Source organism: Micropterus salmoides, unplaced genomic scaffold (assembly GCF_014851395.1).
Source record: "Micropterus salmoides isolate LMB-PRFRI ecotype aquatic unplaced genomic scaffold, ASM1485139v1 Ms_hic_scaffold_14, whole genome shotgun sequence".
NCBI lineage: Eukaryota > Metazoa > Chordata > Actinopteri > Centrarchiformes > Centrarchidae > Micropterus > Micropterus salmoides.
This window is the reverse complement of record NW_024040485.1, coordinates 22,648,035-22,674,307: the sequence shown is the minus strand read 5'-3', so window position 1 is coordinate 22,674,307 and position 26,273 is coordinate 22,648,035. Positions and strand designations below refer to the sequence as shown.

The 26,273-nt window shown below is 39.5% G+C and overlaps 3 protein-coding genes across 4 annotated transcripts in view; all 3 read left to right on the top strand.

The window, feature by feature from the left end:
- Positions 1-1,376: 1,376 nt before the first annotated feature.
- LOC119902351 (regulator of G-protein signaling 21-like) lies at positions 1,377-4,027 on the top strand. Its single transcript, XM_038718487.1, has 5 exons — positions 1,377-1,616; positions 1,702-1,767; positions 1,868-1,929; positions 2,020-2,186; positions 2,893-4,027. The coding sequence occupies exons 1-5, from the start codon at positions 1,567-1,569 to the stop codon at positions 3,121-3,123; spliced, it is 576 nt and encodes a 191-aa protein (XP_038574415.1). The 5' UTR covers positions 1,377-1,566; the 3' UTR covers positions 3,124-4,027.
- A 5,724-nt stretch (positions 4,028-9,751) lies between these two features.
- On the top strand, positions 9,752-16,533 carry ro60 (Ro60, Y RNA binding protein). Of its 2 annotated transcripts, none has more exons than XM_038718485.1 (9): positions 9,752-9,887; positions 10,831-11,423; positions 12,142-12,362; positions 12,640-12,786; positions 12,870-13,007; positions 13,110-13,226; positions 13,542-13,658; positions 13,850-13,996; positions 14,713-16,533. In XM_038718485.1, exons 2-9 carry the CDS (start codon positions 10,847-10,849, stop codon positions 14,863-14,865), a joined length of 1,617 nt encoding a protein of 538 aa, XP_038574413.1. In that variant the 5' UTR covers positions 9,752-9,887; positions 10,831-10,846; the 3' UTR covers positions 14,866-16,533. The 2 variants fall into 2 exon arrangements, with proteins under 2 accessions (XP_038574413.1, XP_038574414.1); XM_038718486.1 differs by lacking the exon at positions 9,752-9,887 and adding an exon at positions 9,964-10,151.
- A 944-nt stretch (positions 16,534-17,477) lies between these two features.
- Positions 17,478-26,273, top strand: part of cdc73 (cell division cycle 73, Paf1/RNA polymerase II complex component, homolog (S. cerevisiae)) — a 30,137-nt gene continuing 21,341 nt past the window's right edge. The window contains exons 1-7 of the mRNA XM_038718483.1: positions 17,478-17,660; positions 18,359-18,464; positions 18,658-18,727; positions 20,140-20,202; positions 20,725-20,777; positions 21,632-21,720; positions 22,527-22,740. Coding sequence (XP_038574411.1) covers positions 17,530-17,660; positions 18,359-18,464; positions 18,658-18,727; positions 20,140-20,202; positions 20,725-20,777; positions 21,632-21,720; positions 22,527-22,740 — 726 coding nt within the window. The 5' untranslated portion in view covers positions 17,478-17,529. The remainder of the gene's footprint in view (positions 17,661-18,358; positions 18,465-18,657; positions 18,728-20,139; positions 20,203-20,724; positions 20,778-21,631; positions 21,721-22,526; positions 22,741-26,273) is intronic.

Below are 26,273 nucleotides of genomic sequence, written 5' to 3'. Positions count from 1 at the left end.
TTCCTTATCTTATGAGTTATCGTTTTGTAAACTTGATTAATAATCTCCTTCCACTTTCCTATTTGTAGTGCAGCTGGCCAGTTTTCTGGTTATCTGCTTAAGTGCTGCTGCTCTCAAAATTCTAAAGAGGTGTTTACCAGATCAGTGAGAAAGTAACTCAAGTACTTTCCCCAGGGAGTAGTTTCTCTGGCCCCTAAGAGAGTGTGCATTGAAATAAATAATTCGGTCTCCTGTAAATACTAACAACACCTAAATCTAAGTTAAAGGTTTCCGGTCATTCTAGTAATGCAACAATATTAAGGCTACAATTTCAACTACATAAATGAACAAACAAAAAACTCCTGTTATGCTGTATACGCAAACAAACTGTTTTGTTACCTGACGCAAGTTTTGTGTTTCCCTTTACTTAGCCTAAATAAAAACATTTCCTCCATGAATTGATGCAGAAAAGGCAGAAATTCAAGTTAAAGAAAATTTAACCAGAATGCTGGGTTGTTAGTGTTTAATGAAGAAACAAGCAACTCCAGTTGTATATGCATACTTTACCTGTAAACATACAGATTAGTGTTTTAAGTCCTGAGAACACATCCATCCATCCATCCTCAACTGCTTATCCTGCATACAGGGTTGTGAGGGGCTAGAGCCAACGTCAGCTGGAATTAGCTCAATTGGATGATGGGAGGAAGCCGGAACACCTGGAGAGAACCCACACAGACACGGGGAGAACATGCAAACTCCACACAGAAAGGCCGGGGCAACCGGAGTTTGAACCCGCTGCCTTCTTGCTGCGAGGCCACAGCGCTACCCGCCAGACCACCATGCCACCCTGCTGAGAACACTTACCAATTTGAATTCAATCCAAATTTCTACTATTAGATAACTTCTGATGTTCCACTGGTGATATCACTTTCAAAAACACAGTTTCAAACGCATTTATTTTAATTATCCTAACAAATAAATATTGATTCTATAAGGGGCATGTCACTTCTTTAGAAAACCTGACAAAGTCTGCAAGGAAAATAACAATTTAACTGTGAAAGAAAGACACACTGAAGGAACGGCAAAGAAAAAGCTAGACTGCTAAAAAAAACTTGTGACAGAACTGTGACTAAGAATAGCACAAACTTGAATGGTGAGCTAAATAACATTGAGACGAGATAACTTTCAGCAGCCTGTGCAATGCATTTAACTGTGGAGAATGTGATGAGGATTGTGAGACACAGCCAAGTTTAGTTCTATAATTAAACATCAAGGAAGTACACATGGTCTGACGCACTTTAAGCATGCATGTTGTTCCTTAACAATCAGGTTGTATATCAACTGAGGTTAAAGACAGCGAGACACATGGGGGGAAAAAGTGCTGAGACCTGTAGTTCAGAGAAAGGCGTGGTGTCTTGACGTCACAGTTGGATTCCACAGGCTTTGACTCTCACAAGTAAGAAGAGGGAATCATCATCCAGTGGTGGAGCATTTAGGTTGGAAATCAAGCTAAAATGTAATTCTTCACTGGCATCATACATAGGTCTACTGAATGATACAGTCAAATAAGAATTCATTAATTCAACAATGAATTGGAGCTCTAAGATATCTCTGGACCTCCAGGATTCAAAGAGAATGTAAGTACAGTGTGTTTCATTTTCAATGAAATGAACCTTATTAAGACATATTTCTTAGTACTGCTACTGTTATCCTCTCTTGTAGACATAAGGCATGGAAATCCAGAATGCATAACTTCATCCAGAGTCTACCAACGGGGAAAATCAACAGGTGTTTTTTTTATTTAGTCACACTCCATGTTAATCTACCTGTCTAATGCTTTCTTTAAAATGTGAACAATCCCAAAAACTTATTTTTCTTTCATCTGCAGACAGGAAAGAAATGAAACAAGCACACTGGATGAATCTCTTGAGACACTCCTGTCCCAGAAATGTAATTTTTATCTGTTTTCAAGCAATACAAGACTACTATCATGGTTGGTTACTGTTCTTTATATTGAAGTTATGTTCTCTTGTGTAAAAGGTGGACAGATAGCATTTCGGGACTTTCTGAAATCAGAGTTCTGTGAGGAAAATCTGGACTTCTGGCTCGCCTGTCAAGAGTTCCAAACCTTTGACAGTCCAGAGGAGCTAACACAGAGAGCAGCAAGTATTTATGAAGAGTTCGTCAGTACTGAGTCTCCAAAACAGGTAAAAACAAACTCAATGAGATGACCGAAAAATAAACTCAAACCCAAATATAAGCTTAGCATAAAAAGAAAATTAGTTAGCACATGTATATTCAATGTTGTTTTTTTGCAAGAGTGACAACTGCAATTTTTTGGTAATAGTTAAAGTTGCCATAATGTGAGAACTTTTGGACTCAAAGGCAGACTCGGTGATGTGATCCAGGGAGTTAATCCAGGGAGCACACAGAAAGTTACTTGAGTTGATGGTAGGCCTTGACACATATACCACATGCAGTTAACTGACAACCTGGCAAAGAATGGTGAGGAGGACTGGGGTTGTTATACTACAGGAGCTTGATTAGTGGGATGAGGATCAGGTGTGTAGCTGGAGTTTGGCTGCAGGAGCCAGAGAGTGTAGCCACGCCCAGACAAACACAGACAACACAGAGACAGACAGGGAAGACAGACAGAAAAGACAGGGAAGGGGGGAACAAAATAATACAAGGTAGTGGGGAGATACTGCAGTACCATAACAAAAGTCCTCTAAAAAAAACACTGAGCTGTCATCATTTTGTGTAGGCCTACATCAACCACAGCAACCAGCGCTGTAAATAGTCACTTTCTGACTGTGGTTATCATATGGCTGCACACATACGGCACAATACATGTCTAAATTGAAAAAGCATGTTCAGTTATTTTAGCTATTAGTGCTTTACATATCTTTGCAGGTAAACTTAGATTTCTACACAAGAAAGATCATCAGACAAAGCCTTCAGCAACCAAGTCCATCATGTTTTGTTGTGGCACAGAAGAAAATCTACATCCTGATGGAGAACGACTCCTTCCTGCGCTTCACTCAATCAAAGCAATACCAAGTCCTGTTGGATGCAGCTCCTAAGCAGAGAGGCCTTGGGAAGCACCGAAAGGCCTTGAAGATAAGGAGATCTAATGCAGCATGATTCAAAACCAATCATTTTGCAGACTTGTGCACAAGGACAGACATCATGCATATTAATGGTGCAAAGTGTTGCACAGACACAGGCTCAGGAACTGCTGTTGACCGACACTGTGCCGGCAATTCCCCTTCCCTCAGAATTCTTCTCCTCAACAATATAACATCTGACAGGACTTCAGGCTGTGCCAGAGCAATTGACATAATATACTGCAGGCGGTGCCTTCTGGTGCACAATGAACACTGGACATCACCAAAAGTGTTACTGTGGTTTTCAGTCTCGTGGGGTGTCTGGCTGAGACAGCCAATGCTTTGAATGTAAATCTCCATTTTTATGGTTCTATACAAGTTAATGCACTTGACTGGCAGACTGTTGTGTATTTTGTGAGTTTGTATTAAACTGTATTTGTGAAAATGTGTATGATTTTGAATCAATATGCATCATGAAGCACTGTAATGTGTTAAATTCATACAAGCTGTTGAACTGGTGCAAAAAGTCATAAACTAATGAAAAAGACTGTCAGTGTCTTCGTGACTTAAAAATGCATCATGTGCACTTACAGTTGATGTGCTACTGCCACACAGTGGCAACTGGGAGAATGTATGGCCGCTGGTCTCAATATTCAATCATAACAACATGTTTTACATGTTGTGTGTAATAAGAGAAGATAATCTTTTGTAACAATTATACACACCTATAATGCTACAAAAGATTTTTTTTTCATTATTGCACACAGGTAATAGTAAACATCAATATCACCATATTAAGGTTTACTATTACCTGTGTTGTTTTATTTATTTAACCAGCTGTAACACTGAATGACTGGAGATTTTGTCTCAAATGGAACCTGTTGTATATCATATATGTTCAGGAATTCTCATAAATAAAGTAGTCAGATTATTATTCCAAAGAGGGTTTCCTGGATTGTTTGAAATCACATGGCTTAAACAAGCTCCAGTAAATCTGTTCTGTTTTTTGTTTTTCTGTCAGATTCTTAACAAAAACGTAATTACAGTTTGTCTTCAATTAAAAAGCAGTAGACCATCTTGTGGTTAAGATAATAAACAAACAGAATCACATTTTTGATTATTAAATCAAATCGATTATTCTTTGGCAACAGTCTTGTGCAGTAACAGCGGGCAGGACTTATGCTGCTCTGCAACAGCCAGAACGGGGTACGTTCGCGGGAATGGGGCATATAGTCCATGCTCCAATGTAGTAGTGAGTTGTTGAAACTGGGTCATCGCCAAAAAACTTTTTCGCGATTTTATTTTGTAGGCACAATCACTTAAGAGGAAGTGATTATGTGAGTAGGCCTAACTGCTTCTGACATGACTGACATCTATTTTGGCACCAGCCCCTATCAAAGTATTTATTTATTTATTTGGCCAGCTGGCTGCCTCTTGCTGATGACTGCTGTAGGTGAAACCAATGTGAGGTGCACATTTTGAACAAAACACAGGGAGGCGTCACATCGGTCGCTGGGAACGGGAACATGCACTAGTTTGTAGAAATCCAAAATTCCAAAAGTAATTTGCTCACGATCAAAATCATGAGGCCTTTTTCACAGCAGACATTTTAACTTGTCATTGCAGGAAAAGCACATTACACAATAACCCAGTGAGCCGTGACAGTGAGGCAGTATGTACAACACCAGGACCCAGAAACTGAAGCAGCTAAATGGAATTCAGCCATAAGTCATTGTTATTATTTACACCAGTCCTCTGTGGAAAAGGCCTATTGGTGGATACAGCCCAGCTTCATCAGAACAACGACTTCCCTTGAAAATGGAAATGAAATTTACAGGATGGCTACCAAAGTCATAGGTACTGCACTGTGAACAGTGGGGTCAGCACTCAACATCATCGCCTCCATCCTTGTTCTGTAGCCTCCCTGTAGCATTTCAAATTTGATTATGGAAATTGTGGTTAAAGCAACAAGAGGCTAAGGAGTAGATATAAAGTGAAGAAACATTGACATGAAGAATGTAGGCGTGCATGAAGAGGCATGTAAACATTGTGAGTGGAAGGATGTGCAGAGGAGAGGGGATATATCTGGATCAACCTGACCAACCACCAGATGATTTGGGTGTCAAGAGGATGTTTGGAATGAATATTTCACTTAAAGAAGTATTGGGCTGGGTGGAGATGCACTGTACAACTACGACTCTGCATGGGACTCAGCTTATGAGCAAACTGAGAGGTCAAAAGCAAAATCAATGTTTAATGACCTAGTGCTGTAAGCCAAAAGTAAAGAGAAATCAAAAAACTTTATTTATATAGCACCTTTCAAGCCCAGAATGTCACAAAGTGCTTCGCAAAAGAAATAAGACAAACAACAAAAAGACAGACGTAAATACAGAAAATAGAAATACATCAAAATAAGACTAAAGTCTAAACAGGTGGGTCCTGAGCTGCTTTTTAAAAAAATTTTAAAATGACGCCTAAACTTATTCTAATTTGAACTGTAAGCTGCACTTTATCAGAGGTGCTAAAGTTAACATGTTTGTGGTGAGATTTCTGCCTGATCAAAAACATTTTCAGTTACTTTTGTTTTCCACCTGAGCACCTCCCTTTCTCATTCTTTACAGTCCCTAACGGGTTCTGTGTCTGTCCAATGGTCTTAAGTGATACCATATCAGTAGAGCTATAACGTAATGCATAGGAGAGTATAGAGCACTTTTACTTTTTTAATGAATACTCATTAAATGATGACATTAGTCTTTTAATAGACTATTATGACTTTTTTTTCTCAAAAAAAACAAACATGTTATTTAGGGATGTGCACCGAAATGCGGTATTAATACATTACTTACTTACTTAATTACTTTGGATAAAAGCGTCAGCAAAAATGACTTGGCATTTTTCTTTTTTCTGTCATTTTATCAGGCCAACAATACAAAGAATTAGTTTTTGAAATATGAATTAGGTAGCATCCACCACATACTGTAGTATTTTGGGTTGCTCCTGTAGTTTTGTGCACATCCAAAAACAACAATAGATCTTCAATTTTAGCCTAATATCAGTTCCCACATAGGCTTATCGCCGTGTAGTAAGAGATGCACCAATTGCATTTTTCATGGCTGATTCCAAGTACCGATTTTTTAAAGGTCTGACCAACTGATTCTGATTTTTTTCTTTCTAAGAACAATAACTGACAGCACACACAAACATTTTTGTGACTTTTCTTTATTGAAATCAAGGCCAACATAAGCATTGGCTAGTCTCACTGGGGTCTATTCAATTGGTCATAATATAACATTGATTATTAAATAACTTCTGTGTTTTCACTGGACGGAGCTGTTTGTTAAAAATAAAATCCAAATGAAAATAAATTGCAGTAGGCTGTTACTGGTACTGAGTCCTTGAAGACTCTTTACTCTCATTAAACAGGGCCATGAGGTAATTAAAACGTGGGACCTGCTTCCCACATTTTAATGTCCTCGTAGCCATGAAACTATCTCGTGGCCACGTTTTAATGAGAGTAATTTAGAGAGTAAGGTAGGTTATTTCTTATCTCATTTTAATTATACTTAATTCTCCACTTATTGTTATACACCATCTTATTGTTTACACACAAACTGGTTTAATCTGCTCAGACACACACACACCTACACCTGTCTCTTTCTCTCTCTCCCTGTATTTGTCTGCTCTGTTGTGTTTATTTGTCAGCAGTTTTAAACTGATAACTCACATTTCGTATTTTTTCACCCGCAATTCCGTTTTCACAGCAGCAGGTGAGCCCCATGTGCTTGTTGTTAACTATACTGATCAAGACCACCGTGGTATTGACATGACATCAGCCCTAACAGCTGTATTCACTGTTGCTTTACTTGGTCCATGCCTTACAATCTGCACCGTGGATGCCCATGTCTTCTTACATAATACAAGAACGCTTCTCTTTCTGTGTGCTTGCGAGCGTTGTGTCTTCCTCACTCCAGTGAATAACTTCCACACATGTGTGTCGCTGTGAAAATAGCCAGTTATTGTCTATGGCGCTGTGCACAAGTGAAACCATCGCGTGAAACACTATGCAGCACAGCATGTGTGTAACATTAAATGTGACACTGGCAAAAAAGCGGATATTTGATACTGCTCGGGCCCGGTCACCGGTCATGGCCGATTAAGATGAAAACCGGTCTATTCTAATACCTATATGATGGATCAGCACATCTCTAGTTGTAGTGGGTGACTTACTATCCAGCAAGCCATTAGACAAGCAACCAAACAAGTTAGGTAATGTTATAATAGCTAAGATAGCAAACTCATGAAAAAATACATTGGTTATCATAATTTTTTGACAATTTTGTAATGACTCAGCATCATCTGTGTTAAATAAAAAGAATCAGTTCATCCAATGTTTTAAGACAATAAAATAGCCATGTCAGCTTACTCACTAGTGTTCCAAAACTTTTCATCGAGATTCTTTTAGATTCAAACTTTCTCTCCCAGCCATGGACTGTATGACTGTATCCCACCAGACTAAGTAGGCAGTGGACCAAACCACTGTCAGGCAAGCGAGGGGGGACTCAAAATGTTTCTGAACTTAAATCGCCCTTTTATTCCCCCTTTGCGTTTGTATTGTTCTACTACTTACACAATTATTTTAAACACATATTACATTATTTAATGATTTTTTAAGGAGGGGGGGGGGGCAGCACTCAGATGGGGTGGGTTCCCCCGACCTCCGCGCAATTTCCTTCTATGGGTGAAGTTACCTCCAAACCTATGCTCCAAACTACTCAAGTTTATGACAGCTACGCTAGTTATTGTACCTGCAATAAAACTTTGTGAGTAAAAAAAATAATAGTTAATACACCTGTGTGTAGTGTAAACATGTAGAAACCGTTATTTTAATCTGCTCTGTCCACAGACCCTCATCCTCTATGTTTTATATTGGGGGGATTGGTGATGGGGCAGTGGATCAGACACATGCCCTTGGAGTGAGAGACCCGGGTCCGAATCCATTGTGAGACACCAATGTATCCCTGAGCAAGACACTTAACTCCTAGTTGCTCTAGAGGCGTGCGACCTCTGACATGTAGAGCAATTGTAAGTCGCTTTGGATAAAATCGTCAGCTAAATACATAAATGTAAATCTAGTGCTGAGGTTGTGCATTGTCACCAGCGTTTCACGGTGCATTCACATGCTCCTTGGGTTTTCCCATTTCCCGAGTTCTTCTGACTTTAGTGCGAGTTCATGTGCTCTTAAGTCGGAATGTGGAATCAACATGGATGCTACTACAAAGATGTGTAGGATTAGCATTATCAGAGCATATAAACAACGCAGACATGTAGTTCACTCTACATGGACAAAATTTACTTGTTCTTCTTCTTCATATCAATTCAAGGTAGAGGCGAAACGTGTTTTTTGAAGAGATTTTTGACCATTTGGGCTACAGCAACATGGCGGCCCTAAGTGTATGTAGATAGCAGCTCATTAAAGTAAAAAAAAAAAAAATCCAGTTCATTATGTAGGTTCTTTATACACCAGTGAAAACATAGTTATGTATATTATATTGTATTTCTGTCAATAGATTCTCCTAAATATTACACACTGAATCTTTAACTAAAGCCAAAGATAAGGAGGAAGTGAAATGCCATTTATGTTCCAAGTTAATTTCTTGTGAGGGAGGGAACACAACATTAGTGGAAGTCATTTAAAGGAAAAATGCTATAACTGTCTTCGAGTTGGAACATCGCCAAATCCGGCTGCCATTGGGTCTCATCTTATTCAGAGTGAGAATTATACATTGACAATCGGGAGGGTCAACTTTTTTTCCAGGTCGTAAAGAAAACCAGTAGGCCTACAGTGTGCATGTGCTTAAGAGAACCAACTAATATTATAACATCTTTGCTTGTTTAACTAATATCTGCAGCCAGTAGATGATAATAAATCAAATTCATTACACACACACAACTTTGTTAGTCTGGGGTCAACAAGTATTCTAGAGCAAAGTGCCAGCAAGTCAGACCTGCACACAAACACCAGCAGACCATAATGACCGCTCAAACTCCACCAAAGACACTATCATGAAGTACAGACTGCATTATCATCTCTAATTCCTTCTTGTTAGGGGTGATCCCAAACTGTAGAATATTCACTTATGTAACGAGGATACCATTTTGGCTATTGGGGGTTGTGCTCAACTCTAATTTAACATAGAACTACAGGTTTTCTCCCTATAAGTTAATATAAAGCTTATTATGATATACAGGTAGATAGACAGGAAAGAATGCTATGAAGCTTTCCAAGTTAGTAGAGGACCATGATCTTATGGAGAACACCTAGCACTATTAGCACTATTGTAACATACCCTTACTTCCCTCTGAGTTACCTTACTATGTTTGAGCCTGGGTTTGTTGTTATTTTCTTTATGATGTTATTTTCTTTTATTAGTATTATCTATGTAGCCTATTTTATTTATTTTGACGTAGGCTACTTCACTTTCTAGGCGTGTCTGTTCCTATGTCAGTTGTGCACTGTTCTGTTCTATGCCACTGTGTGTGTAAATTTGTCAAAATAGACGGAGAAGAGAGAGAAAAAAAGATTGACAGGGAGGGAAAATCTGACAGTCGGGACACTGTAGGAGTTGTGTAACTCCAGAAGATGGCAGCGATGCAACACAAAGGACGCAAGCTGCCGTTAAATCTCAAAGAAGAAAAGGAGGAATCGCGGCCCCGCCCCTGGTTATTTCACTGACGGTCAGAGGAGAGGCCTCTTCGCATTGAGATACATCAAAAACTTGAGCACTGTGCACATATATTGTGGTAAGTTCATGTACACCTTGTGTAATTGTTGACCGTAATGTGACTGCGTGTTTGCAGTAAGGACAACTCAATTTAGTTAACGTTACGGTTAGCGTATCGTAGTAACCAGCTGCTCATCCCCGGCAAGCTGCATCAAGCCTCCTAGCCCAGCTGTCCGGTGTCCGGCTAGGAAAAGGCTCAGATGTGGGACTTCATAGTTTGTGCTTAGAGGAGTTCTGGCGGACATTATCATGCAGCTGCAGCTGAGAGACGTTTTAGGAGAAGGTTGGATATTTTTTAAATACATAACTAGCTAGATACCTATTTACCATGAGTATAATATTATTGAGATTGGCTAAGCCCTAATGTTATCTAACTTCGCATTTCCCACACTGCCCTCCTTTGCTAGCTTGACTAAGTTAGCAAACCTGGACGGTTAACGTTAGCTTAGTTAAGGTTGACTAGCTAGTTAGCAGCATTATTATGTGTTGACGTTTTTTTTTACCATGCTCTATCAACACTTGAGAGTGGCTTGTATCTGTCTCAGGAGTATCATCATGTCCTGTAATCGGCTTTAAGTTATTTCTGTCAGTGCATCGAAGCAATGAGTAAGAAATGTTGCTATAGCGTTTTCTTGAGTTCACTGAGGCGCTCGAACATGCGGCATTTTGTTAACGTTAGGGCTCATTCCAAGCTGAGTGATCCTATCCCACACCACCAGCATCATACATGGGAAATTAACACAACAACTGGCATAATTCTGTTAAATCTAAGCTGATTGTTTGGATCATTGTCGGTTTAACAGATGCGAGAAGTTAAAATGGTTCTTTCATTAAATATTAAGACTGCATTCCCCTGTTAAATTCCTAATTTTTTAACCAGTTACTCTCATCTTACGCCCTGTAAAGCGTCTTTGAGTACTCAAAAAAGTGATTAAATTAACTTTAACCACTTTCTATTTCAGGCCTTATAGTGTTACAATGGAGCCATCGGGAAGTACTACGATGAGCAACCACACCCTCAACTCAACAGGAGGTGGTTGCCCATGGGAGGTCAACGACAAGGCCAGACTGTGCCGCTTCCTCTGCTATGGCTTGGAGGGAGACTTGTACACTGCCAGAGAGGAAGGTCAGGTTAGCATGGAGTGCGCTGGAGCTCTGCTCTCCCTGCTGCAGGAGGGCCGTGGTGCTGAGGTGGTGGAGGAGATCAAAAGGTTCACGCAGGATGGGCGAGCTGTCAGACTCGGCCCCTCCTTTTTTGCCCTGGCTTTGTGCTCCCAGCACTCGGAGCTGAAGACGAGACAGGCGGCATTCAAAGCCCTGAAGGAAGTTTGTCGGGACCCTGCCCACCTGTTTTCGTTCATCCAGACCAAGAAGGAATTGAAAGAGGGTATGAAGTGTGGGATTTGGGGACGTGCCCTGAGGAAAGCAGTGTCTGACTGGTACAATGAGCAAGATGCCATGAGTCTGGCTGCGGCTGTGACCAAATGTAAACAGAGAGAGGGATGGTCCCACCAGGATCTGCTCAGGCTCTCTCACACCAAACCAGCTAATGAAGGTGGGTTTACACGGACCCACATTTTACCAGAGCCATATACAGGGCATGAGCAAAAGTATCATCCATGTCACATTACAATATCCCTGCCCAGTAGTAACTAACTTGTGAAGGCTATTTTTTGGGGGAAAGCTGGATGTATCATTATTTTGTAGAATTTCTAAGGAAATATGCTGTTTAGTGTCCTTAAATTATTGTTGGAGATCAATTTGCTGTCATATTTTCAGAAGATGTGTCCCTTGTTAATTTCATACAGTAATTGTTCAGCATTTGTGACTATCAGCAACACAGGCAACTGCAAATAAAAAAGGCAGTTAATTGAAATACCAGTTTAGCAGTATGTGTGAGCTTTAATAGAGATCTGAGAGCCACCATTTAACTGAGTTCATCAAGTGTTGAAAATGCTAGAAAGCCATGTAATGTGGGAAGGGAAAATGCCTCAAAAGTCATGATGGTAATCAACGGTGATGCGACGCTGACAGAAAGACAATTAGCATTACAAGCTACACCCTCCAAAATGGCCAAGTAAAATTGCTGACTTTTTTTTAAAAACAAACAGATCTTTGCCAGCTTCTTATTTACTGCATTGCTGCTCTGTACATTTGTAAACCTGTCCTGACTAACAATCTGTAAAATGTACGTTGTAATCCTACATCATGACTTCGATGACGAACACCACTTTAAGTAAGACTGTAAAGGTCATTCCTTTTGTGTTTTACAGCAATTGCCTTGATCAGCAAATATATAACAAAAGGATGGAAAGAGGTCCAGACTGCTTACTCAGACAAAGAGAACTCAGCAGAGGTTGCCAAAGTGCTTTCGTATCTTGAAGTGGTGGAGAAGGTAAAGCACAGTTGTGATGAAACGGAGGTCATCAATTTAATAGAGGAACACAAGCTGGAGAGGGAACAGCTGCTGACAGACCACCTGAAGTCCAAACAGGTGAGTGTTTCTTTTCATTGTTTCATGATATTCAGGGAGGATTATTTTTAGAGCTTCCTCTGTCATCATCAAAATGCACCAATGATACTGTATACTGGTAGTAAATGGTAATTAGCAGTCTTTCCCAACGGGGTATTGCTCTTTACTACCAACAGTTTAGAAGTGGCTGCAAAACAGCCTTGCTTGGTCTGGTCAGGATATTTTTCAGCTGGATTATTATTTTGTTTTACTGAGAAAGGAATAAGTTTGTTTTTTTTTTTTTTTTTTTATCCTCAAGGTGTGGAGAGCTTTGTTGAAAGAAATGCCTCTCCAGTCAGTGCTAAGGATCTTGGGTAAGATGACATCAAACAAAATTCTTGAACCTGGAAGTTCAGAAACGCAAGCTGTATGTGACAGAATCCAGAGTGAGACGGCACTAAAGACGGTAGGACTTTGCTAATTCATGCACAGTTGCGTTTTTCAGTAAACATGAGTCGGTGTATTTAATGTCTGTCTTAAAATCATCAGGCAAAGATCCACCCTTTCAGCATACTCTTGGCTTCTGAAAACTACAAAAGAGGCCAAGGCTATCAGGGTAAAACAAAATGGGAACCAGACAGCGGCATCCTCAAAGCAATGGACTCTGCTTTTTATAAGAGTTTTATGGTTGGTTCTTCTTTATTTTCACAGCTTCTCACACCCCATCAACGAAGACCGCCAACGAAAGCCATCACTTAACCTCTCGCTCTGTCGCAATTCTGTCCTCAGAATCTGGAGCCTGTGGGTAAACGCTTCGTAGTGGCGGTAGACGTGAGCACGTCACTGAGCAGCATTGTCCCAGGGACGTCAATCAGCACTGCTGTCGCTGCTGCAGCTATTACCATGGTAAGACAAGACTAGAGTTAGGTAGCTCCACAGTGTGTGGGTGATAGCTCTAGTTGGAACAGCTGCGCCCCCATCTTTGGAGGAATCCTGGGTCAAGGAATTGGTCTGTTGATACATACTGTGAATTGCTGAAGTATTTCTTCCACAGTGCGAATATCTTAGTCCACAGGCCCTCCAGTAGTCGTTACCTTAGAGACATTGCCGTCCTTGTTTGTATGAGTGTGTGTGTGTGTGTGTGTGCGCGTGTATGTGAGAGACATGAATTATTGTAATAGTGATGTCATGCTTTTCTTTTGACCCTTGTGTCTGGCGCAGATTTTTGCAAGGTCAGAAGCAGACACACATGTGCTGGCCTACTCTGAAGGAGCTGTAGTTCCATGCTCTGTCTCTGCTGACATGACTCTCGCACAAGCCACATTTGAGCTGGTCAAGGTAAGGCATGTGACCGCATCAAAGTAAAAAAAAAATTAAGTACAGTTACTGATCAGTATACTGTGGGAACAAGGTCATTTTATAACCGTGTGACTGCACATTATCTGTAACTAGCGTTATGTTCACATTGTCTTCATCGATCATCTCTTTCTCTTGAGCTCTGACCTTTCCACCATGCTGTAATGTTCTAGATCCCGAGCGGAAGCACAGACTGCACCCTTCCCATCACATGGGCCACAGAGAATGGGAAAGCTGTAGATGTGTTCATCGTTCTGACCAACAACCCGTTGTGGACGTTTACTGCCAGCCCAGTGGAGTCTCTAAAGAAGCATAGACAAGTACGTTCATTCATTCTTTCATGTGTGTCTGGGGAGAGGATGTTGTTGTTTTTTTTTTTTAAAAGGATATTTTTGGACTTTTTCCTTTTTAAAGATAGCATAGCTGGACAGGGACAGGAAATGCGGGGCGACATGAAGAAATGGGCAGCGGCTCAGATTCGAACCCCTGGCCGCTGCAACGAGGACTGAGCCTCTACCAATGGAGCTAAACGGCCACCCGAATAATGTCGTTTGAGCTAAAGATTGTTTTATAATATAGGCTTACACAAACACCGGGTAGAATTAATTTGCACTTTGATGGGCACAGACTTAATCAGACAAATGGGAGGAGGTTCATTTTAACGTCTAATAAAGTTGATTCATAAAATTGTTTTATTTGTCTCTTATGTCGGATAGACACCTATAATAGGGTTGAGCAACAGGACACAATCAGTTTTCTGTGTATTTTATGTGACAGTTACTGAAAACACATGCACATCTATCTGTCCATGTGCTGAGTCCTAAAAACTGTAACTTGGATTTCTATCTACCAGAAGACTGTCAACATTGTCATCTGCTCACTTTAAAATCTTGTCTTTGGAAGGAAATTTTGAGCCTAAATTGGCTTTCGTCTGTAACAAAAGAATTAAGGTCCATTTTGTAAGCAAATATGAGAGTATGTGCATTTTGCAAAAACAATGAACCAGTTTTTTTTGTGTGTGTGTGTTTCTCAACAGAAATCAGGAGCTAGTTCTAAGTTGGTGATGTGTGGGCTAACGTCCATTGGACACGCCATCGCAGACACAGAAGACAGGGGTTTACTGAGCATCTGTGGCTTTGACCTTGGAGCTTTGATCGTCATTCGTAACCTAGCCCAGGATTTGATCTAATAAAGTATTGGGGCTGTCTCTGAATCATGTCGTTAGAGCACAGAAAGAAATCCCTAAAACAGAACTAATCCAAAAGATGCTGACATTTGCAATTACAATTTCTCTTTTTGTATTATGTCACTTACACGTCAATTGACAAAGTGTCCAGCGGGCTGGACAAAACTCTGAAAATGTTATGTGCATATATTTTTTTCTAAAATTTAAAAGTGATAAGACATAATACGTTATTGCATATCATGCTGTCAAGTTTAAGTGCAAACAGCACTGTTTAATGCTTTGATGGACACACTAACACATACAACAATGAATCCACTAATTTATAGCAAGATGATGGCAGATTAAAAAGAGGAACAGTGTAAGAGTCAGAATGTTAGAGGCTTAGTTCAACTGTAGGTTTATTTTAATTGGAGTAGTTTCTAGTATGTATCTATGGTATGAGTTTAGCAGGTTTTATGTGACGATAGAGGCATTTTATATTTGAAAGTCCCTCTGTTTTATGTAGCATTATCATAAATTATTAACAGATATACTGTAAATGAGAGGAATTGAAACAAAGCACCAGAAGTCACTGCAATGTATTCTGTTGACCTCAAATTATTTGATTTATATGGTCAGAAAACATTTATAGGAATAGGAATATTAATATCTATTACACAACTTTTACCTTTAGCATAGCTATAGTTTTTAGTTGGTAGTGTTTTCCCCTAAGCCAATTTTATTTGAAAACACTGTTGTCTGTTTTGCTCTTGTTGAATTTATTCTACAAAAAGAATACCCTTGGTGCTCTTAAATGTGTTGATGCATTTTGGGGGAATTATTTGGGATTTTCTTTGTGAAACAATTATGCCAATGTTTGGCACTGTAAGTCAGTTTACTGTAAGTTGGAGAGAGTCTGAATTCTATGCATTACAATTTGGATTTTACTGTAATAGTAGTATATCCAGGAAGGACAAATCATAGCTGTTTAGCTATGATTAGCTAATTGTTTACCAAGACTGAATCTGCTAGCACAGTCATGTTTCTGTATTTTTGATGTAAGAATGTTTGTTATGCAAAGTCTAACAGATAATTGATACCTTCCTGGAATAAAATTAATTGAATGTAATTTTGTAAAACATATAACGGTAGATATTTGAAGTACAATGCTTTATATTTCTTCAAACACTGCTTATACACACACACTGCTTACAGTGTTTGGGGCCAATGCATTTCGGGGAAATGCAAACAAGCGGCTACAGTGGTGCTTCTTGTTTAGTCAAGAGCAACTGCTGTAATTACTGACAGCATTCTGTAAACATGTTACTCATCATTCATTCTGATGTAATTTACTCATGATGAAAATAAATTCCTGACCATGTTACTGTGACAGATTTTTGTCCATGTAAATGCTATCATTTTCAATGTTAAGACAATGTCCACTGTCTTTTTGGCTGACGGTCAAAATACTATAAAGCTAAAATGTGTGTAATACATTTGTTACTACGTTTGTAGTTAAAAGTCTAACATGAGAGATAGTTATTATGAGGTATGGTAGTTCATTCAAGTGTTTTACCACCATGACTGACTTCTTTTTCATCGTATTGTCAGTTGTATTCATTTTGCTTAAATGCAAGTACTTGACTGTAGTGGCGATGTAAACCCCTAATAAACACTTTGCTGCTCTACAAATACAGTTGTGTTTTTGGCTATTTCTGACTTGCAGGAAGTTAACGTTACTTTCTTGTGGGTATATCCATAGATGCACAGTATACTATAAAGAGGAGGTTTAGCCATTCGACCGAATGGGTACCTTTCGCTGTAACTTATAAACTTTTACACTAAAGCTAATAACACATATATTCAACTATTTAAAATGTTTACTGCTCACTCTCGGGCAATTTTATAAAAATTTTTACAAGGTTTCTAAGCGTAAGGTGGCTGCATTTCAGTCCTCTTACCAAAACTTTTGTCATTTTAAAAGCATGTCAACTAATTCCTTTGTTTTCCCCTTAAGAAAGTGTTGTGTACATGTTCAATAAATGAATATTAGTTACAGAAAATGTACTTTATACGCACACAAGTTGTTTTTTTTTAAAGAATCCTGAGGTTTCAGTATCAATGTTTTTGTCATGTAATTTATTGGATAAATGATGGACCAAACATTATATTTCATGGTAGCATGTAGTTTTAGGGAGTGGGTACCGGTATGCTATTTTCCAGTGCTGTAGGTACTTTTTATTAACGTTTTAATATATTTATCTTGCATTTGCATTTGGTCATTGTACAGGACACTTTTTTTTAGTAAAATAATGTGTTAAAGTCATGCACATTTATACATGTAATGTCATGGAGACAGGGAAACTGCTTTTATCTATATAAATGACCGTGACCAAAGTGTCCATCCTGTCGAAGAGCCCGTGAGCAAGACAGACATCGTTCCAGTACTCTGTTTGCAAGTCCTGACAAACAATCCAGCCAAAATTAAGAATTACGTTTGTCAGCGGCGGATGCTTAATACAACCTGGCAAATATGGGGTAAAATGTGTCTACTGCCAGCTTTGACAATCCTGCAACTAAGGGGAAATTGGTCTAAAAAAAAGTTTAATTCAGATCAGGCACCCTGCGAGGCCGCATGATGTTGAAAACTGGGGGCTTCGCAAACACACTACATCAAGACAAGTGAAGATGGCGGATGTGTTGAGTGTTCTTCGTCAGTATAACATCCAGAAAAAAGAAATCGTCGCTAAAGGAGATGAAGTTATATTTGGAGAGTTCTCCTGGCCGAAAAATGTTAAGACCAACTACATAATCTGGGGGTATGTCAGTGCTTAAAATACATATCGCTTTTGTAGGCCCGCAGCTGAAGCTCATCGGTGCCTTGTGGTGCTGCTAACGGCGGAAGCTAGTCGCTAAGATGCTAACCTAACTCCTCTCCTCTTCTTGTTTTTGTACTTCAAACTTTATGCTCGCATTTGTTATCTAAGCTTGATGGTGAAGTAATATTCCCTAGACCATCTCTTTGCTAGCATGTATGTGTGTCAATGTGTATATTTTTTACTTAAAAAGTATTCATGAGAGATGTAACCACAGCTAAACTTGCAGCAGTGATGTGATGCTAACTGGTTAGCGACGCTAGCGAGTAACGTCGAGTTGTGTTCCCATGGAGTCAGGTGTCCAGTGGCCCAAGGGAAAAGACTTGGTGTTTTTAGTATCTACAGTCATGACTACAAGCAGCTTTGTTTACAGTGCAAAAAGAAGAGTTTGCTCATGCAACGCAGAAAATTAAGTTGCACAAGGATTAGTTTAACCTCAGCTCACCGGATAACTGTTGATAGGTCCGCGTTTGAGATTTCAGAACCAGTGTTTTGTTACTTTGATCAATTAACTATATTTACTTCAGACCATAGACTTGTAACGTTACAATGTAGATTAACTTAAACGTGCATCTTGCAGCAGTCTGTGTATTTTAGTCATGTGAGTAATTGTTTTTTCGTGCTTGTGTTTCTACCTTCAGTACTGGTAAAGAGGGCCAGCCCAAAGAGTACTATACTTTGGACTCTATCTTGTTCTTGCTCAACAATGTGCATCTCCCGCATCCCTCCTATGTTCGAAGAGCTGCAGTAAGTGATCTGAAATATCTAAATATCTAACTGCCTTAACCGGTCAGTGACTCTAGTTCATTACTCACTAAAATATTTTAGTTAATCCCCTATTTTAGCCTCTTTTTTTTCTCTCATATGCAACATATTTTTTTTTTCTTCCGCAAATGCCTTGAAACTGTTTTTAGGTGACATGAGTATATGTTGTTTATAGACAGAGAACATCCCTGTTGTCAGACGACCTGATCGAAAAGGCTTGCTGTCATATCTCAATGGCGAAAGTTGTAAGTAGCACATGTGAGCTTGAGGTTGATTGTATTTTGCAGGATGTTACAAATTTGTCTGTGTGTAATTCTGCAGTTTATTTACACTCTGTCCTGATTATGACTAAAATATACAATAATGACAGGTTAAATATAGTTGTGCTAAAAGGTTTGCATACCCTTGGAGAATTGGTAATATATATACCATTGTGTAAAGAAAACCTCAGTGAGCAAGCAAAACACATGACTATTATTTCTTATGGGATTCATATTGAACTGTAGATCATAACAGAATGCCTACAAAAAAAAGCAGAAGAATGCAAATTGTCTGCCAGTATTTTCTGATAACATGCTACATTCATTTTGCCATCTATTTCCGCAAGATTCCCTGTGCCTTTAGCGCTCACACACCCCCAAAACATCAGTGAGCCACTACCATTCTTCACAGTGGGGATGGTATTCTGTTCACTATAGGCCTTGTTGACCCACTCCAAGCATTGCGCTTATGGTTGTGACCATAAAGCTCTATTTTGGTCTCGTCACTCCAAATTACAGTGTGCCAAAAGCTGTGAGGCGTGTCAAGGTGTTGTCGGACATATTGTAATCGGGCTTTCTGTGACATTGGCGCAGTAAAGGCTTCTTTCTGGCAACTTGACCATGCAGCTAATTTTTGTCCAAGTATCGTCGTGTTGTGCTCCTTGCAACAACCACACCATCTTTTCCAGAGCAGCCTGTATTTCTCCTGAGGCTACCTATGGGGTTTTCTTTGTAACCCGAACAATTCTTCTCGCAGTTTTGGCTGAAATCTTTCTTGGTCTACCTGACCTTGTTTTGGTATAAAGAGATTCCAGATTTTTCCACTTCTTCATAAGTGATTGAACTGTACTGACTGGCATTTGCAAGGCTTTATATATCTTTTTATATCCTTTTCAGTCTTTATAAAGTTCCAATACCTTGTTACGCACGTCTTTTTACAGTTCCTTTCTGCTCCCAATGTCTCAGTATCTGGCCTGCTCATTGCTTCCATGTGAGAGCTGACAAACTCATTGAATATTTATACGCAGACACTGATTGCAATTTAAAAAGCCACAGATGGGAGAAATTAACCTTTAATTGCCAATTGAGCTGTCAGTGTCACTTTGTGTGTCTGTAACAAGGCCAAACATTCAAGCATATATAACTGTTGATCAGGGCCATTTGGGTGTTTCTGTTATTATTTAAAAAGGAGCCAAACAACTATGTAAAAGAAATGTCTTCATATGATCACTGTCCTTAAATCAAAGACAGTTATTTTGCATGATAAGTCATATTTTCAAAATCAATGATCAAAACTTAGGAGCACAACTGTAGATAACATCCAAGAGCAGGAACCTAGGTGTAGTTGATCTAATTGGTAGCTTATTAATGCAGTTTCTAATTTTGTCTTTTCACAGCTACATCAACTAGTATTGACAGAAGTGCACCTATAGAAATAGGTTTGCAAAGGGCAACGCAAGGTAAGTTCACACCGTATTTGTTAAGACATTTGAAGAGCTAGATCCACCTGTAGTAATAATTCATTGTTTTATGAGCATAGATTGGTTGTTGTATTTTAATCTGTGATTACCACTTAATATACCATATCTTCCTACTATCTACAACAGTGGTTCTCATAGTGGGGTCCGCGGACCCCCAGGGGTCCTTAAGGGGGCTCCAGGGGTCCCCAGCAAAAGGGGAATAATTTCTTTTTACTATACATTACATCCACAAGTAACACAATAAAAAAACGTATGACTATTGGGTCTATTGACATGGGTTGCATAAATGTTCTGTAATAAAACATATAAAAGAAAAATTGTATCAAATGGGGGTCCCTGGTCTAATTTGTGTCAGTTTAGGGGTCCTTGACAAGAAAAAGTTTGAGAACCACTGATCATATGAACATATTTGCTAGTAAAGGTGTAGCATCTCAGTCTGGAAAGTTGGTACAAAACCAAAAAGACTTGAAGTGAAATAATACCACTTTTCTACTTTTTTAGTCAAACGAGCAGCAGATGAGGTATCTTCTGAAGCCAAAAAACCAAGGATTGAGGTAAACAGACGTGAAATATTTTCTGCCAACCATTTCTTAGTAGAAACATAATACTCGCATGTTGGTCAGTGCAGCTCTGGAGCATTTACTCCATTATCTCTATTTCACAAGCGTGAACAGTTCCAGTACAAATCTATTACTGACGGAGATGTTTTGTTTTGTTGTATTATTGGTAACAGCTGGATAATCAATAAGTTCTTCTTTAGTGAACCAATACAAAGGACAGCATGGAGCTCTTGTCCTGACTGACCAATGATTCAAAAATTAGACCAAAATATTGACATAATATAATTTGTTATCACATCATAGTTGCATAGTATAATAATTTAAAATAACAAACATTTAATTTATCATGTATGGTACATTTGGTTTTATTTGAAAATTAAAAAGCCTCCAGGAAATTTGCATTGTGAAACATTTGATTGACCATTTGGTTAGAAGATTTTTAGCCAAAATAAACTATTCTGTGTCTATGTTTAGTGATTAATTAAATTCTTTTTGTTGCAGTTACAATGCATAATTGTTGTTGCTCACATGCAAGGAATAAAGAACAGTGGTTGAATAGTTAACCATAGGGTTCCTTGTGGTGGACGGTGTTCTTCAAAACAAAGTGCATTGGTAACTAACTACAAATAAAACTGATCGTTTTGTTTTTATGTATAATCTAAGCGAGTGTTACTGTGAACATCCCTACATCAAGTCACACAAGGGTACTATACCAATAACTAACTAATTTACAATGAGGAGGTGACTTTTGTAAAGTCAGCACTGATGTGGTAAATAATAAGCCTCCGATATTACAACTTGTTTTATCTGCAGTTTGCTAATAGTGTGTAAACTGTTTTCATCTGAAGGATGAAGAGCGAGTGCGTCTGGATAAGGAGCGTCTGGCTGCCCGTCTGGAAGGCCACAAAGAGGGCATCGTCCAGACTGACCAGATTAGGTATAATGGATTTTCTCCAGTTGCATTAATATACTGTATAACGGGTCGGCAAATAAGTCTGGCGCCAGGCCAAATTTTTTTCAAGTCATTAAATGGCGGGCCAGAACATCAATTGACCATTTATATTCCAACATTTACTGTGTGCGCGATTAGCTCAGTTGGAAGTGAACTCCCGTTTGGACAGTTGTGTGTTCAATCCTCACTTGCGCTAGTATTTATTTATTTATTTTTTTCCAACAAATTGATTGTGTAGAGATCATATTACATATTACAATTAAGCATGTGCAGGACTGTGTACATCCCGACGATTGGTCCACATCAACTTATGGATGCTTATTTTCCCCATTAGTCCCCATTATTTCCAGGCAGAGGAAATTCCTCCTTTTCTCATTCAGTGGAATCTGCTATCTCACGTTTTCTAACAGCTTTTTCAGAGGTGTGTCAAGTAAGCCAGAGACTCTTTTGAATTTCCTTTAGAACTTTTCAACGTAAAAGGTCTCAATGAAACACAACATAAAGTACTGGTGCAAAAAATGTTCTTGCACTTTTATTTTGTGGGCACAATCACTTAAGAAGTGATTATGTGCGTAACTTTGGCCCGCGGGCCGCCTATTGCCGACCAATGCTGTATAATGTGCTTTCTGTATGAAGCAATAACCCCTTGTTGTGATTCCCCTCACAACATACCGTAGTGTCAGTCTGAACTGATCAACATTATTCTGATTGCTCTGGATGTCATGTTTCACTATCTCGACTAGTTCCTCGAAGCAGTTGGCTGTTAAAATAAAATAAACTTTTGATTCTAGATCACTGTCTGAGGCCATGTCAGTGGAGAAAATTGCTGCCATCAAAGCCAAGATTATGGCCAAGAAACGTTCCACCATCAAGACAGATCTGGATGATGACATCACCCAGAAGCAAAGAAGCTTTGTGGACGCTGAGGTGGATGTCACCAGAGATATTGTCAGCAGAGAGAGGGTCTGGAGGACCAGGACAACAATCCTCCAGAGCACTGGAAAGGTCAGAGTCCACTTTAAGCTAATGATATCCAGTCAGGGATATTTCAGTGTTTCTCTCTTGACAGCAACCAGCTGTGTTTCCCAAATTGTCCGACTGTTCCTTCAAATACACCTGTGTTGCATTAGTATATGAATTTTGGGAGATTTTGTATTCTTACCTGCACATTAGCTCAATTTTGGACCTTTCTGTCCTGACCTGGTCATTACACAAATTGTAAATGAGCTTTAATGAACAAATTAAATCCCCACACAATATTTTATGTCAAGAAAGAATTGCTGCACTGACCATTTGTGGGGTGAAAATGTCTAAATTTTTTGCACTTCCAATCGTGCACACAACTGTTGTGTGGCAATGCAATGTTGTGTTGCGTAATGGTTAGTGGTATATGGGTGTTTTGAGTCTTGGTCCAAATACTTTACTTCATACCCAGAGTTGTCTATAGTCATTTGGTAATTGGAGGCATTACTGTAAGAATCTTTCCAAGCAATGTAACATTGTACGCCATGTACATTACATTAAATGTGCCTTTTTTATTTAACCATGGACACATTTATACTCTTCTCCCTAAAAGATACTATGCGATTCTGCAGAGAGTTTGTTGATAAACAAACTCATGAACTCGCATTGCCATGGTAACCAGTCCTACTCTGTTGAAATATAGCAGAATCCACAGCGTCTGCTCTCCGAGAGCACGTAAGAGGGCATGTTTTAGCAGTTGTGTAGAAGATGTAACAAGCCTAAATCTAAGACACAGAGTCTAGTTTATTTATAGGATTATCGAGAGGAACTTCAATAGTTACAATTCGTGAACAAACATCATCAAACAAACAATATGTGTAAGGACACAAACGCTGCATCCAAAACACAACAGAGTAAAAAACTAGCGAGTTATTGTACAAAAATACAGTGACTGATAAGAGTTGGGAAGCACAGGAGTGACTATTTATCTCCAGAGCTGAAGTCAATGCTAACTTTGGGGCTAACCTCCTTCACTCTTTATTCAACAGTTGGCAAGCAACTCACGGGAGCTCCTCTTTAGTCCTGAGAAGCTGCAGTTCATTCACCGGCCACTGTAACTTCTACTGCACATTTACTGCTGACCAAGCCTTACTGCTGACCCGTTTCTCTCTATTCACCGGGACATGCGTTCACACACACGCTCTGTCTGTTTCTCCTCTACCACACACATACTGACCGCTGCGGCTAAGCTAACCAGCTGGGATCATCACAAACATGACAACAGACAGACAAGACTGTAATACTGAACCTGTCGTTTATGTGGAACAGCAAAGCTAACGTTAGCCTACTCACCTGTAAAGCAGAAACAGAGCAACCTCAGCACTGATTTTCATTCCTTTCTAATCTCTCAGATTTATCCAGCACTGAAACCCCTCACAGATGTTAACACAGGTCTTCCCCTCACCTGGTCATATAACTTCTTTCACAATTCCTCAGACCTTTCCCTTTGTGGCTGTTTCTCAGTCATCTTCACAGCTAGAGTCCCGTAATAAGTCCAGCACGTTGGAACATACCGCTGTTTGTTTACATTCTGTCTCCGACTGCTTTGAGCGCGCCACCGCCCCCTGCTGCTCGCTTCGAGCAGCTTTGTTTGTGCTCAATTTACCAACCCAGGGCTGCTTAGGAAAACCGGATATTTTTTCTGAGCACACGAAAAACAGAGAGCTACTAACCGAAAAGCAAATATTTGCCGAATTTAACAAAGTGTATTGGATAAGAATTGCAAAGTACCCCTTTAAGTCACAGTTTTCAGTCACGTGACATGCGCGGTAACCTGGAGGGCAAAACAACAGACTAACACCAAAAGCAGTCAAATTTTATTTGGATCACCTTTCAACTTAAGTAAAAGAAAGATATGAACACAAAATGCAAGTGTTGGGCATATCTGATTGGCCTAACACAGCCCAAGCTTGTCTCCTCTTCGATACGCAACACGAAACAACCATCCAGCACTCAAAGTAACAGTGTATTACTTGCTTCCTGGTTATCTTTTTTTTGCCCTCCAAGGGAGCGTTTTCTTTGGAATGTGTCGTCACGTGAAAACTATGAATTGATCCTTCACTAAACCTTGCCCTCCCTAGTTACTATTGCAATGCCAGACAATCGTTACATTCGTCTTTAACAGAGAAAATTGCTAAATAGTAATTTTTTTTTAAACACTAAGTCTTAGATTCCACAGAGACCTAAACAAAAGCAGGATCTCATTTCTAGCTGATGACCATGGATTTTGTCAGCCAAAATGAAGACTCTCGCATAGCCAGCTAATGTAAGCTAATGCCTAAACTCCTTGAGAGGAAAACCCCCTGTAAAAAGGCCTTAAAATAGTGATGATATGTTCTTTTTTTGCTATGCGTTTCTGTTTTTCTCTGTCTTCATCACCATGGATCACGCATAATATTAGGCTATTGTCGATGGATGATTGCTGAATGAGGATGATTCATCACGAATTGACTTTAACAAAGATGGCAGCATGCATGCTATTGTCATCACTATGGAAATGTAGCAGTGCAATATCATGAACTTCACTCACTTTGACTTAAGATCAGACTCTTAGTCCCACTCAGGCTGCACTGAATTACCATGATTCAAGCAGGACATAGCTTCCCACCTTATCTGGTGTGTGTGGGGGAGGGTTTTTTGCTTTTAATGATACTGACCGCACGTCCCACAATATGTTGCGTGAAAATAGCCTCTCTTCGCTCCTTATGTCGATCTTATGGACCCCTTTTGGCAAGTTTTGGCACAACACCCTTTATTTAGGGATTAACCTCTTAACATTGCTGTAAAATTAATGCTAAACTCCTATTCAGGGCATATCCAAAGCAAATTGAATGTAGTTCTTGAACCATTTGGAGTACATGCATGGTTTTGGGCTTCTCTGAATGATAACACTCTGGAGTGTCTAACCCAAAAGTCAGAATGATTGTTAGTGCTACTGGAATTGATCAATATAAGTTTAAACACACTAAAACTAATATTTTTTGTTTCCGCTTGAAAATACTTGCTGACAAATGGATGCAGACAACTACAGCTGGGACTTATTAGCTGGAGGGGCACATCATAAAGTTACTCTTACCTAGTCCAGGTTAAAATTTCATACCAATACCATGAAAAATTACTATTTTACACAGGTTTTTCTTAGTGTATGTCTTAGCGTATTTTTTCTAAAACAGCACTGGCCCATGGCGGCCAGCAGCTGCTGCTGCATCGCTTTGTATCAGCCGGTAGCTCGACGCAGATGTGTTTTTTGCTGATAGATCATGAACTTCCTACTTAAAGCTGGATATCGTTATTTTCAGAATTTTATTGGCTTCACAAAGTGCCAGTCATCGACACAATTGGTTGCAATTGGCTCGGCCTTCCCACAAAATAATAGAGGCTGGCCCTTCCTTAGAGCGCAGGCTCTCGTTGGGTGTTTTAGGCTGTAAAACGGACATGTGAGCAGCTCCTGTCAGATTTGGTGTCACTCGAAAGGTCAGAGTTCAGATTTTGTTCAGATAATATTAAGATATTGT

Bases quoted from the DNA above. Each gene is read 5' to 3' on its own strand.
- ro60 (XM_038718485.1), top strand. From the start codon at position 10,847: ATGGAGCCATCGGGAAGTACTACGATGAGCAACCACACCCTCAACTCA. The intron at 12,787-12,869 runs GTAGGACTTTGC...TAAAATCATCAG, and splicing joins GTGAGACGGCACTAAAGACG to GCAAAGATCCACCCTTTCAG. The intron at 13,008-13,109 runs GTTGGTTCTTCT...TTCTGTCCTCAG, and splicing joins CTTTTTATAAGAGTTTTATG to AATCTGGAGCCTGTGGGTAA.
- LOC119902351 (XM_038718487.1), top strand. From the start codon at position 1,567: ATGAATTGGAGCTCTAAGATATCTCTGGACCTCCAGGATTCAAAGAGA. The intron at 1,930-2,019 runs GTAATTTTTATC...CTTGTGTAAAAG, and splicing joins GACACTCCTGTCCCAGAAAT to GTGGACAGATAGCATTTCGG. The intron at 2,187-2,892 runs GTAAAAACAAAC...ATATCTTTGCAG, and splicing joins GTACTGAGTCTCCAAAACAG to GTAAACTTAGATTTCTACAC.